This window comes from Acinonyx jubatus, chromosome B3 (genome assembly GCF_027475565.1).
Source record: "Acinonyx jubatus isolate Ajub_Pintada_27869175 chromosome B3, VMU_Ajub_asm_v1.0, whole genome shotgun sequence".
Lineage (NCBI taxonomy): Eukaryota > Metazoa > Chordata > Mammalia > Carnivora > Felidae > Acinonyx > Acinonyx jubatus.
In genome coordinates this window covers 58,753,133-58,767,494 of record NC_069386.1, presented here as the reverse complement: position 1 = coordinate 58,767,494, position 14,362 = coordinate 58,753,133, and the positions used below count along the sequence as shown (strand labels likewise).

Below are 14,362 nucleotides of genomic sequence, written 5' to 3'. Positions count from 1 at the left end.
ACAGGAAAATAAGGTAAACAAAAAAATTTAAAGTCATTACTGAAGTCATAGTCAATGAAGGCTGTTTAGGGATCTACTTCATAAGAGATCAATTAGGTCAACATGTCTCATTTGGTTTTTATTGGTTCTAACATTCCTTAAATGACTGCTAGCATTTTAGATTCTTTTCTTCACCTCCACCCACGAACAACAAGCAAAAATTTTAGAAAAAGAAACTTCATCTATACAGGATAGAGTTATAGGTGAGGTTCGAGCTTTGCCAGATAAACTGGCATATCTTACAACTAACAATTCTGAATGACTTGATTCCTCTAAGAAAGTTCTCAAGATATAGCCTACTTCTTTTCATTTGGCTACACCAGGGATTTATTTATTTATCCCACAACCATCTGATTAATGTCTCCTATAAAACAGATACTATGAAGTCCTGAGGAGCCTAGGGGCTTTCTTAAATGTCTTTAACCAGAACAAAAAGGCCCAGATTAACTCCAAGTGAGCAGGTAACATACATAGAAACTTGAAATTCATGTCTTAGGAGCACCTGGGTGGATCAGTCAGCTGAGCATCCGACTCTCGATTTCAGCTCAGGCCATGATCTTGTGGTTTGTGAGTTCGAGCCCTGCATCAGGCTCTCCACTGACAGACTGAAGAATCTCTATCTCCCTCTCTCTCGCTGCCTCCCCAACTCTCTCTAAATAAACTTAAAAAAAAATCGTGTCTTATTTGTTCATCTCTACTTAAAACATCTAACAGGGCTTAATATACAGTAAGTGCTTAATAAATGTACTCTGGACATTTATTGATATTCCCTACATTGAGTAGCTGCAAAAATCTACTCTCAGATTAAGTAAACTAATTGTATAAGTAGCAAATTCATGTAGAAAATGCGTATAAACTTTTAACTTTTTGGTAAATTACGAATTCGATGAATCAGTGCACTACAAACAAGAAACTAACACATTTTAGGCTCCATTAAATGCATAGTAGCCAGAATAAAGATAAAAGGAATCCATTCTGAACTGACCACAGTAAGACCACAACTGGATCTGTTTCAGTTTGGAGTATCCTATTTTATAAGGCATAAACCCACAGAAGATAACATTCAGGATGACCAAGGATCTAGAAACCATGTCATATATTGCTGTATTCTTTGCCCAGAGAAAGACTAGTTACCACTGAGACAGAGAAAGCTGTCTCCAATCTGGGAGAAGCTCTCACCCCTTAAGAACTGAGCTGACATGGGTAGGCCGAAAAAAGGAAACATGAAGAGCTCTTTAAGAAATGCTCTACCCCGGATCTTGAGTAGAAAGACAAAAGGAGAAGTTTCTGAGATTTCTATCTTATTTACATCAGTTTACCAGAACAGGAGATTAAAGAGAGATTTAGAATAGAGTTCTAGCCAAAGAGAGCCTGGTAAAAATTTGGTAGTCATAGCTTGAGTCCTGTCAGGAACCTCAAGTGAATAAGGATATAGAATACAATAAAGATAAGGCAAGAATAAGACCACCAAGAGTAACACTTACTGTGATGAGGTTGTAAGTAACCATATATAAAAATTACTCCACTCAGGGCTAGGTACACAGCAGATGTTCAATCAATACTAGTTGTGTAAAACAAAGCAATTAAGACTCACTTCATGTTTTCTACGAACTTAATACTCATGTGTGACTCTTTTAGACAGCTAACACATTAACAGCTGAGCAATGAAAGTTAGTCAAAAGCTACAAGAACAGGATTAGCCATTTGAAGAATTCAATTACCATTGTTTCCCACCCTTAAACAAGCCTACCACATTTTACAGAAGCTGTTTATTTAGGGTAGAACCTCTGAATAGAATTTCACTTCCAAAGCAAAGTTTTGTTTTATTTTGGACTTTTTAAAAAAATGTTTATTTATTTTTGAAGGCGAGAGAGAGTGGAGGAGGGGCGAGGGGGTGCGGTGGGGGCAAGACAGAATCTGAAGCAGGCTCTAGGCTCTGAGCTGTCAGCACAGAGCCCGATGGGGGGCTCCAAGTCACTGGCTGTGATATAGTGACCTGAGCTTAAGTTGGATACTTAACTGACTGAGACACCCAGGTGCCCCAACACTTTTTTTAATCTTAATTGACAAGTATTAAGTTGCTTTTTTTCCCCAAAGAGTTAATCAGAACTCTCTTCTCTCTAAAGACCAAAGAAGTCTCATTTCAACACTAGCAATATTCAGCAGATTCCTATCAAATAGTAGGTATGAATATCCTATGATTTTGGTATTTATCATTCTCATGTTAGCCTCAGTCAAATGAGTGACATTAAAATCACAGTAATTTCCCCCCACATTCATATATTTTCATACATATATACAGAACAGCAGGTAAAAGACAAAGCCTTAATTGCAACACATACTGCAGGAAAGTGTTGCTCCACTCTTACCAAGTTTATAAATCCTCAAACATAAATAAAACTAAGAAATACCTACTGTAAAGATGTATGTTAATGTCCCAATAAACAATAAAGAAGGAATCTTTAGCACTAGAAAAGAGCTTTAGAAAACAAGAGAAATCCAGTCAACTCTAAGAAGGGCCACACCTCTCTTTATTCATTTGTTCCAGCTACACAACCCTACCTTGGTCACTATATGCCAGATTTGGAAACTGATGCTAAGAAAGCAAATTTTAGCAGGAAAAGTCCAAATAAAATTAACCCAAAGTGAAAAAGGGAAGAATAAATCTCCATACTTAACAAACTTCTAACCTTTATATTCTGAGTGTAGGTCTGTCTGTGGAGCAACTGAAATCAAATCCAGCTGGATTCTCAGGCCTGTGTTCTACTAAGATTAAACAAAATCACCAGCACTTTGGCCTAAGATATTCTAGTAAAATGGGAAGGCAGTAGAATGCCTCAGTAAATTTAGTAATTGCGAGGCCATTACTGTATCACTTTTTGAATCACACAAAGTAGCGTTTCACCTAATAAGCTTCTTGATACAATAAAGGATATGACCTGGGCTATTTGATTCTCAAGAATACCAACAAGCTCACATTTAATAATCAGAATGCCACTAAAAGCACTGATATGTTTCTTTTCAATATTTATGTTAATAAAGACTATAAAAATTATGCTGCAAATAACACTACTAGGAATATACCTGCTGACAAAATATTACCACATTCTCTAACTACAAAAATCACTAAACGTCATAATGAAAATACAAGTTTATTTCCATTGCCATTACTTATTTTCCTATACTAAATACAAGAATTGTACATATCAAATAAGATACTCTCATTATTTAAATAAAGAAAAAGAGGTGCCCGGGTGGCTCAGTCGGTTAAGCATCCGACATCAACTCAGGTCATGACCTCACAGTTCGTGGGTTCGATCCCTGCATCAAGCTCTGTGCTGACAGCTCAGAGCCTGGAGCCTGCTTCAGATTCTGTGTCTCCCTCTCTCTCTGCCCCTCCCCCGCTCATGCTCTGTCTCTCAAAAATAAATACATGTCAAAAAAATTTTTTTAATTGAGAAAAAATACTTTGTAACTCAATTTTATTACATTTTTCTTTTTTGTTTTAGAGCTGTTCTAAAAGATTATGGAGTAAAGAAATCATAATTCCATCCATAATTCCATAATTCCAAATCTTAATTCTATCAAGTATGACAAACTTTAAATTTGGAGTGTTGAACATCTCAGTTTTGCCCTATGGGAAACTGAAGAAAAATAAAAAGTCTTGTTAAAAATAAACATTTCTAAAACTAAGACAAAATAATCTTAAAAATATAGAATGATATAGGTTCATAAATTTATGAAGACTGAATCATTTCAAATTGACAGAACAAGAAGATCAAGACAAAAAACTTTATAAAATATTAAATAAAACTTCTCTTGACATCTCACTTATAAATCTGTCTAGAATATATCACAGTCCATCAGGTAAAAATGTAAGCTGAAGTTCACAAAATGGTAGCAATACATTCTAGATTTTGGAACCAACCATTTTGCAAATAAATACAGCTCAAAAGAGGCTATGAAAATAATGCTCACTTGATGGGTGCAGAGGGAGGATCCCGATTTCGAGCCTCAGGATCTTGTTGTGCTTCACAGACACAGCTAAACAAAGACATGGTCTTCTGGGGACTAAGATAACAAGTTAAAGCAACATACTGTGTTAGTTTCGAAAGGAAAAGTACCTCTGGAGATTATCTTTTTTAGGCACAGAAGGAATAAAATCCTTGCTCTGCGTCCCAAACCCCACACCTTATGTCAAAATGCCATTCTTCATACTTGTTTCCAATTAGCACAATAAAAAAGCTCTTAAAGAAGATTCACAGGAAATAAGATGGACAGAGAACTATAACCAACAGCATCTGACAAAACTAAGTTTTCTTTCTTGCATGGTAATAACGGGCTGGAGCTGAACAGGGGCACGTGTTCAAACAGGACACACATTCAGTTGGCCATAATCCTTAATACCTTGTGCTCTTGCACCTAGCCTGCTATACCTATTTACTGTACCTGCCAAGCCTGATTTAAGAATCCTCACCTATACTTCACCAACTGCTGCTAGTACGTTCACACTGGATGACTCATGCCATGAACCAATGAAACAATTCTACTCTCACAGCCACCAGATGGCAAAGCTTACCACTAAAGCCTCAGGATGGGGTCAAACACATCCCCAAAGCATTACAGCATTCATGACAAAGCAAAAATAACAGTTCAACACAACAGTTAATTTGGCAGGCAGAAGAGAAAATGGCCTGAGGTTGCGGCGGAGTCAGGAACCCTTGAAGGAACAAGGTCTAAGGCTGTTTTTCTTTAAACCCTTTATTGCCTTACCAACAGCAGCAATAATCTCAGCCTCCTCAAAAGAAACAAAGAAAAGGGTATACTCACATGAACAAAAGAGAGAAAGGGAAACACCTTTAAATATCTTAGTTCTAAGTATAGCAAAAGCTGAAAGTATTAATAAGACAGCCTACTGTTAGATTCAATACATGGCTAAATCCTTTATGCTGAGTTTCATTTTAAGATTTTTCCTTTATTGATAAATCATCTTCCTCTTATTAACAGAGTGGCTTTGTATATTAAACTCCTCTAAATAGCAACCAGCTCAGGTTACCTGGCAACAGCCTCAGCAACTGCAGTAGATCCATTTTTTCTTTCACCAATTGCAGGCTCTGAATAAAAACAAAAGCAAAAGGAGAAAAGAGAAAGAAACAATTCAGTTAGTATCACACCTAAACACCTCCTCTGAAAACCTGCTCTAATAACTGCAACAAGTAACAAAAAGGAGTAAGAATAATAAGTGAACATAAAAAGACTTACACTTAAACAGTACAAGTTTTTCCTCACTTGCACCAATTTTCTTTCAAATTTCCTACAGAAGACTAATCAGTTTGTCCAGAAATATAATGAATTACTCAACACTGGCATGTAAAAATGAAAATTAAAACTTCTCCTCAACCAATTCATCTCTCTTCTCATACAGGATGTAAAAAATTTACATAGTAAGAAAATACGAAACTTTAATAAAGAAAAAAACTTTAGTAAAATAAATTATACAAGAAAATGTTTTCAATTGATACAAATTTTCAATAGTGTGCAGTTTGGTTGTTTTTGTTTCTTTTAAACAGTGCACAGTTTTAAGAGAACCCATACACAGAAGGTACTCAAGTTCTTCCCAAAGTGCCTTTGGGACAAATATTTGAAAAACAAAACTTATTTTCAAGAAAGAATCTGTAGCAAAGAATTAAGAGCGACACTGAAAAGAATCCCATATTCTCAAAGCAGTGTCACTAATGCCAAGGGATTAAAATGTGTTCCTTTAGAAATTTATTCCAGCCTTAGAGAAAATAACACATATTTTTAAACATTTCTAAAATATTCATGACCCAACATAATCTTCTTAACAGTCCATCAAGGGGGCAGAAGTTTAGTGGTTAGAGCCCTGGCTATGAAACAGGCCCTGGCTCCAGCATTAGTAGTCCATCTTGGAGTAAACCCCATCTTCTGAGTCACTTTCCTCATCTATAAGATAGAGATAAACCAGAACCAACCTCACAGGTTTGTTGTGAAGATGAAATGAGTAAAACTCTGAGTCCAGTGACTGCCAGATAGTGTACTCCTACTATCAGGAAAGGTAGTAATACCGTCCATTATGTTAGCTCCACTTAAGGTCTTCCCAATTTTAACTTCAAATCTAAAGATTCAAGGCTACCATATACTCTCTTGATAAGCCCCACTTGATTTCAGAGAGAATAAAAATGGAAACATGTAATACTTTAATTTCTACTGAGGTTCTATTATTCAAATTAATAAGCACGGAAAAAGTAGAAGAGCACTATAATTCAGACCCAGACTGCTGGTTCTTGAAACTACTTTTTTTAAGTTTATTTTTTTCAGTAATCTCTACACCCAACATGGGGCTCAAACGCACAACCCTCAGATCAAGAGTCGCATGGTCTTCCAACTGAGCCAGCCAGGTGCGCCCCTGGGTTCTTAGTTGGGGTGCCTGGGTGGCTCAGTCAGTTAAGTGTCTGACCTTGGCTCAGGTCATACATGATCTCGCAGTTCATGGGTTCGAGTCCTGCGTCGGGCTCTGTGCTGACAGCTCAGAGCCTGGGGCCTGCTTCAGATTTGATGTCTCCCTCACTGCCTCTCCCCCACTCATGCTCCCATTCTCTCTCTCTCTCTCAAAGATAAACATTAAAAAATATTAAACAAAAAAACCACTTTAAATTCAGGCTACCCCATTTACTAGCTGTTTGACTCTAGGAAAAGCACTCAATCTTCCTGTGCCTCAGTTTCTTCACCTATAAAATGAGGATAGTAACAGGACTTACTTCATAGGTTTGTTGTGAGATTCAATGAGCTATACTTGTAAAATGCCTGGAATATCATAAGTACTCAAAGCATATTAGCTACAATTTCTTTGGTCTCCAGAGAATGAGAGGCCCTTCTTATTCAAGTCCACCCATTCTGCTATAGTCTTTTCAAAGCTTCCTCTCCCAACTCCCTCAGGGTTTTGATCCATTAACTGTTTCCCCTATTCCCTCATTTTTAACCCATCTCTCTTTTGGAGACTTTCTCTCAGCCTATAAAATGCTTAGGCCTCTCTATGCTTAGGCATAAAAATGAAAAAAATCTCCAATCCTAAATCTCTCTAACGTAGCGTATTTTTTCCTTTCTCATATAAACTTCTCAAAAGTAGAATATGTTTGCTGCCTCTTCTTCCCATCACTCCTCAATTAACTTCAGTATAGCTCCCACCCAAAGCACCACACTGGAACAGTTCTTGCTAGAGTCACCAAATGGATCCGAATGGCCAAATCCAATGTACATTTTCAGATATACCTTATTAGATATTCACTTTTGCATCTGACATTATCTTCTTGTAATTCTCCTCCCCGTAAGCTTCCTTTCCCATCTCTTTTATAAGACTTCTTCCTGTTCTAACTCCATTAAACAGCATTTACAAACTACCTAGTGGAAAAATTATAAATTTTTGTGTCAGACAGATCTGACTGAAACTCTAACATTATCTCTTAGCAATTATTGTGACCTTAGGCATATAACTTTAAAACCTCTGTTTCTGGAAATAAGGATATCTACTATGGAGCGCTATCATGAAAACTAAATTCAGATGTAGATTCATTCTGTATTTTTCCCCCGTCCCTCTAACTTCCATATTCAACCGGTCCCAAGGTTCTCTCAATTCTACTATTCACCTCTCTGACTGATCCTCTCATCTCCATCTCCACTACTAATAACCTTACTTCCTGGTTAAACAAAGTCTGAATTTTCCAGGCAGGAGAATAGGAAATGGGAAGGCAAGGCAAGGAATAAAGCACAAAGGCATGAAGTTTTTAATACTCAACTGATACTTTTAAAAAAGCTAATATGATATTATTCTCTTGCCTACAATTCTTCAGTGTCTCAGCATCATGTAAAAGGCCTTTCCAAATCTGGATCTTTGCAACCTCCCTTGTTTGTACCTTCTCTGTATTCTAGCCATAACCATTAACATGCAAGTAATGGAGAAATAGTCAATACAAGCCTAGAGTGTGAATCCACAATCCTGTATTTTCTACCCTCCTCTGAACTGTTTCTGAACATGAAAACCAATTACTTCATATATGCAGGTTTAATACAGAGAAACAAGCAGCACCAGAGATTATAAAATGAAGCATCTTCAGTAACATGACAGTGCCCAGCTGAAAGCAAAGACTTAAGTCTGTGAGACTTAAGACTTTAGAAATACAATTATAAAAGTGTTAATCATTGTAACTAGGAGAAAGATAACTAATACTTCTCATATGATCTGCAGCTACTAATTACCCAAGATTGACATAAAATAAAACTTACTTTCCAAACTAAACTGCAAAGACTCTTCACTCGTCTCAGTCTCAGGAGTGACCAGTTTCATTCTTAGACACAATTTATCATCCACTTCTGGGGCAGCCCCAGGATTTCCTTTTTCATTCCCAAGTATGGGATCATTGGTCTCCACCATGCTTTCAGACATGACATCACTGGTTACTATGGTGCTTTCTGGATAGTTGCTAATACCTGAAAGAGGGAGGCAGGAGGAAGAAAGGAAAAACACTAAAATACAAACATGAAAAACTACAATTTGAGGTCACCAATTTGCCTGTTTGGCTCCACAGCTCTGCAGGATTGAAGGGGGGTTTCCTAGGATAGATCCTGTCACAGTATCAACAACTACGCACTAGTATTGACACCTGGTCTTAAGAGGAGCAACAGGATTCAGTTCCACTTCTGCATCTGGACAAAGGATGCTGCATGAGCCCTCAGCCAACCCACATCAGCCAGCATCAGGCATAGGTAGCAGGAGACTCCAGACGGCATGACTGTTACCTCCCAGCACTGACTAGAGAAAACAAATAGGTTAATGCAGAAGACTGCTGGCTGTTTCAGGGAAGGAGGATCTAAGTTTCCCTGCCCTGTCAAGTAGCAGACTGATAGCCGGGGTACTGAATACACAGTACTTCTACCCTATTTGCTGTCCCTTCCTTATAAAAATAGCTCTGTATCATTACTTTGCACTCAGATTCTATTGCCCTGCAAGTAAGAGAATAAAATCTGTGTATTCTCTTCCTTCCTTCCTCCCACCCTTTCTTTCTTCTCATTACCACTCAGTATCTTCTAGGAGCAAATTCATAGAATCAAACATCACAGCTTATTCTCTAAGACAAAACCAACCTTACCAGGCAGGCCCAACTCCTCAAATCTAAAAGAATCACTTGCATAAAGAATGGTATCTCAGAAATTCTGCTTTAAATATTATTGCATTTTAGTCACTCACCAATAGGAGTACTGTGTCTCTTGGGCTCCAGTTTCAGGTGACCAATAAGAGGTGGAGTTGCACCAGTCAATGGTGGGATAATATCACCTTCCTTAGGCAACGTGAAATGAAACGGAGTTTCTGGAGGGAATAAAAAAAATAATAATAATTAAAAATTAATAAATAAAAAAGAAACCAAAACAGAAGTATAAGAAGAAAATAAAAGTAAAAGTGAGAAGAACTGCAAGAAGTATTTCAATTATTCTTTTCCCTTGTTCCCCAAATCAGCCACATTCCCAACCCGCCTCACCAGGCCTCCCAACCAATTTCCCATTATTTTCTGTGCTCTGGTTACAGCCAACAATAGGTCTGACACAAAGCAGACAATCAGAAAACAGACAAAACGGAGGAAGCCCAAAGTTTAGAGGCCCTGAGGAACATGACTTCAAAAGGAACATGAACTGACCACATTCCTTCTAGGCCATAATACTAATATTCATACGTAAATGTCTGCACAATAGTAAATCCCACATATATGAGCATTCCCAGTGCACCCATTTTGGTTAGTCATCAATAAATTAATATAAACATAACAATTTGTCAAGATATAAACCTTTATTTTTAACTAGGTCTTGGTTCCAAAGTTTTTACTAATCAGAATTAGCAAACTGCCAAAATGACATTTTCTGGGGGCACCTGGGTGGCTCAGTCGGTTAAGCGTCCAACTCTTGGTTTTGGCATAGGTCATGATCTTTGTCAGGCTCTGCGCTGACAGCACGGAGCCTGCTTGGGATTCTCTCTTTTCCCCAATCTCTGCCACTCCGCAGCTTCTGTATACACACACACACACACACACACACACACACACACACACTCAAAAAATAAACATTTTTTTTTTTTAAATCATATTTTCTGATTTCTTGTTTATCTCTTTTAATAAAGTGACTAGGTTTGGGAGAAAAAAAAAAAAAGAACTGCTAGACTGCTCCTCTTAAACCTAACATCTGAAAATTTGTACTTACTTTCCTGTGATGGCTCAAAATACCTATAATCTGGCATACCCAGGCTCTACTCCTTCGCAAGCATTTTGCCGAATGTGTATCCCAACACCACCAAGCAATTATCCGATTCTCAGCAGCAAATGACTGGTATCATTCACCTTTGACACAGAAATCTACCTGGAGATGGCATCAGTCCCACAAGACTGCCCCCACTTCAGATAACAATCACAAGGCCAGGTTGTTATCTGTGTTTCTCACCAAATGGCTATACTTTGAGGATCCCACAACCTCCTCCCTCAGGTTTGACTAACTTACAAGAGCTGCTCACAATACTCAGAGACTCACTTACACTTACCAATTTATTATAAAGGACACAGATGAACAGCCAAATGAAGCCGTACACAGGGTAAGGTCCAGAAGGGTTCTGATAGCAGGAGCTTCAGTCCCCGCGCAACTGGGATGAGATACCTAGCTCTGGCTCATTACAACTTTGGGCAGAACCTTATTAAATCTTGTTGCTCAAGCAATTTCATTGAGCTTTAATCTCCAGCTCTTCCTTCCAGGAGGAGGGTGGGTAGGGCTGAAAGTTTCAACCCTCTATTCACTTGGTCTTCCCAGAGAACAGCCTGGGTCCAGAGGCTATGTAGGGATTCCACCCTAAATCACTTCATTAGCATAAACTCAGAGGTGTTTGAAAGGGTTTGTTATGAATAGCAAAAGATATTCCTAGCACTTAGGAAATTACAAGGATTTTTGGAGCTCTGTGTCAGGCACTGGATGAAAACCAAGTTAATTTCTCACAATACCACACTTTTCTCTTTTCATCTTTTTCCACTCCACTTCTACCTTTTATTATCTTTCATATGAAGCACTTTGATACTTTTTTCTTCAGTCACAAAACAACAAAAAACATCTCTTACATCTACATGTGAGAGAAAATGAATTAGTAACCTGAAGGGATGAAGAGAGAAAATGAAATAAACTTTAGAAATAAAGGGTGAGGGGCGCCTGGGTAGCCCAGTGGGCTCAGGTCATGATCTCACGGCTTGTGGGTTCGAGCCCAGCGTCTGGCTCTGTGCTGACAGCTTGGATTCTGGGTCTCCCTCTCTCTCTGCCCCTCCCTGGCTCCCACTCTTGTCTCTCTCTCTGTCTCAAAATAAATAAACATAAAAGAAAAAAAGAAATAAAGGGTGAAAAGTATATATGCTCAGCTAAAGGAACTGTAAAGAGTATGAGAAAGACTATCAGATTCGCATCTTATATGGCAAAGAATTCCACCATAGTAACAGAAAAGAGAAATGGGTCAGGTATATAAGGATTTTTTCTCTGGCAATTACTTAAAAAGCAAGTCCTTTAGGTTAATAAAGAAGAACTTAGAAGAGATACAAAAACTAAAAAGTAAAAAAATATCTCACAAAATATCAAACATCGCAAAGATATATTTTACAGAATTTTGGTTCCTGGAATAATCACCTGCACTGCACTGCTCTCTTGACAGGAACCATCCCTCCTATTATGACTGACCAAGCAGACTTTTGAAAATCTATGTGGGGGTGCCCGGGTGGCTCAGTCGGTAAGCATCTGACTCTTGATTTCAGCTCAGGTCATGACCTCATGGTCAGTGGGATCAAGCCCCACGTAGGGCTCTGCGCTGTTGGCGTGGAGCCTACTGGGGATTCTCCCTCTCCCTCTCTCTCTGCCTCTCCTCTGCTTGTGTGCACATGCACCCTCTCTCTTTCTCTCTTCCAAAAATAAACTTAAGAAAGAAAATCTATATATGAAATCTTTAAGTACTTCCTTTTATGTCATACCGTAACACGCAAATGTAATATGCAAGCATTAATTACTGAACATTATTTCCCCATAACAGGGTTTCCTTTGCACAGTACTAGATAATACTTAAGAACAATTATTTGTACACCACTGACCCAGCTGCATTACTACAACCAAACAGAAAAATGAATCTACTTTTATAAGCAACACTGCACTCCTTATCTGGTCCTTCAATGATTCATTCCTGGATTATTACAACAGCCTATCAATTATTTTCTCTGCCAGAAGTCTCCCTTCTTCCCCAACCCCCTATTCATTCTGTATACCACAACCAAAGCAACATTCCTATAAAACATTAGAAGATGTTAGCCTCCTGTCAAAATGCCAAGGTTTCCACTAGAAGATAAATTCCTAACTCTTTAATCAGCTTTCAATTAACTAGTAGCAGCCTATATTTCTAGTCTTTAATTATTCATATTCAGAAAGCCTCTATTCAATGTCCTCCAAATGCTTTCCCATTTCTCTGCTTTTGTTCAACTCACATGAAAGACACCACTAATCAAGTTATCACCATCCTGCAAAATAATATTTTACCCTTCAATACTGGAATTTTCCACATATTTAATTATTCTTTGACACTTATCACACATATTGTTTAATTTATCAAATCCCTTCCTGCAATCCCAGATTATCACGGCTATCCTATTGTTTGCCAGCATACCAACCTATGAAGAAAGCAATGAACAAAAGGAAACTTAGTATCAATCACCAAACCAGCTGAGTGGGGTGTTTGTCTTTATTACTAAGGACTTTAGAAAAGTCATTAGTCCAAAGCAATATTTAAAAAACCTTTAAAGTCAGGAAGGTGTCCCTTACTTCTAACTTTTTGTTATAATCTATATCTCATTTAATCTTCTTTTGTGCTCAAAAGAAGAACCAGTTATTTCTTATAACTGATTAAAAGCCACCTACTTAATATGAGAATTTCTATACTAGATAACTTCATGCATAAACACTTTACCCTACAAGTCTGCCTCTGACATTAACATCTAATTAGGATGATATTCATAAAGTAAGATGGCAGAGGTTAGAGCTAGAGCACAAAACATACCTAGCTTCCCTGATCATTATTAACCCATCATAGACTACCTCTTATGGATTTAAGTAAAGACTTATTGAACTTGTCACAATTTTTCCTATAATCAACCTATCAAAATCATATTATATATTGAATAAGGCTTGGTTTCCAAGTACCATCTTTCTAAATTTGCTTTTTCAAATTTCAAGAGGTTTCCATAAACAGATGTCTGAAGACGTCTCAGGTCTCCAAGTTATCTATATACACAGGCACTTAACAGTGATTCTCTCCTTTTCTCTCCCAACTCCCTCTCTCCTCTTCCCTGTACTGTTCGAACTTTTACAACTAAGCACGTATACTTTTTTTTAATCAATAAAGCTATTAACAAAAACAAAAGTAACCCTTCTAACTTTACTATACAGGAATCTAATGAACAAATCTGGGACTCAACCAATTCGTATCTTTCATTTTGTCTTTCCAAACTAAAGAACCATTAACTTTTTAGGCTACTCTCATTTAAATTAGTTTCTCTTAAACTTTAGCAATTAAACAACTGTATTTTAAGTACAGAATAATTTTTTCTCTTGTCTAGCAATGCTCTTCTGAATGATTTATTTTACTTCAGACTAATTTTCTAACAGTCCAACCACTGTCTTCACTGTTTTTAGTTGTTTGGCTCAAAAACTAAAATCTTGAAGCAGAAAACAACTTAATAGTATTTTCAACAATCTAGACAAAAGATTAGTAAAGTAAGTTTTTACTATCACAGTGTCTACTATAAAAAAGAGCTGGCCCGGGCAGTTAATGATGTAAGCAAGAATTCATGGAGCAAGAATTCATGTTAAAGTGATACAACTAATATCCCAATGTTTTAGAAGCTTCTTTTGCATTCAAGTGCTAAGATAATTAAAAAATACTCCTAAGCAACCATATTAAAACAATTTATAGGCCCTAATGCTTTCTTAGCCTAGGTCAGTAACAGTATTTAGATATAAAACAATTTTTAAAAATATTCAACAATACAAGATATTAGATCATTCAGATAGTTCTTTGCCATAATTTGTCAGATTCAGAGAAACTATATTACATAGTCTTATAGGAGTAAAAAGCATAGAGTTCAGAATCAGCAGACCTAGGTTCTAGTTCCACCTCAATTATTAACTAGCTATGACTTTAGAAAGAAGAGAACGAACCCATAACTCTTTTAACTTCCTTCCAGTTATAACAATT

General features: G+C 37.3%; 1 protein-coding gene across 10 annotated transcripts in view; it reads right to left on the bottom strand.

Moving 5' to 3' along the window:
- Positions 1-14,362, bottom strand: part of TP53BP1 (tumor protein p53 binding protein 1) — a 93,381-nt gene that overhangs the window by 23,919 nt on the left and 55,100 nt on the right. For 8 of the 10 annotated variants that reach the window (XR_003423065.2, XR_008299205.1, XR_008299206.1 and 5 more), the window contains 4 exons: positions 9,302-9,421; positions 8,341-8,544; positions 5,096-5,153; positions 4,018-4,110 (listed from right to left, as the gene is read on the bottom strand). Coding sequence is in view for 7 of the 10 variants with exons in the window: in XM_027067088.2 (XP_026922889.2) it covers positions 4,018-4,110; positions 5,096-5,153; positions 8,341-8,544; positions 9,302-9,421 (475 nt within the window). In the remaining 3 variants the exon portion in view is untranslated. Of the gene's footprint in view, positions 1-4,017; positions 4,111-5,095; positions 5,154-8,340; positions 8,545-8,717; positions 8,735-9,301; positions 9,422-14,362 lie in introns of those variants that run through there. The other 2 variants (XM_027067089.2, XM_027067084.2) reach the window with 2 other exon arrangements.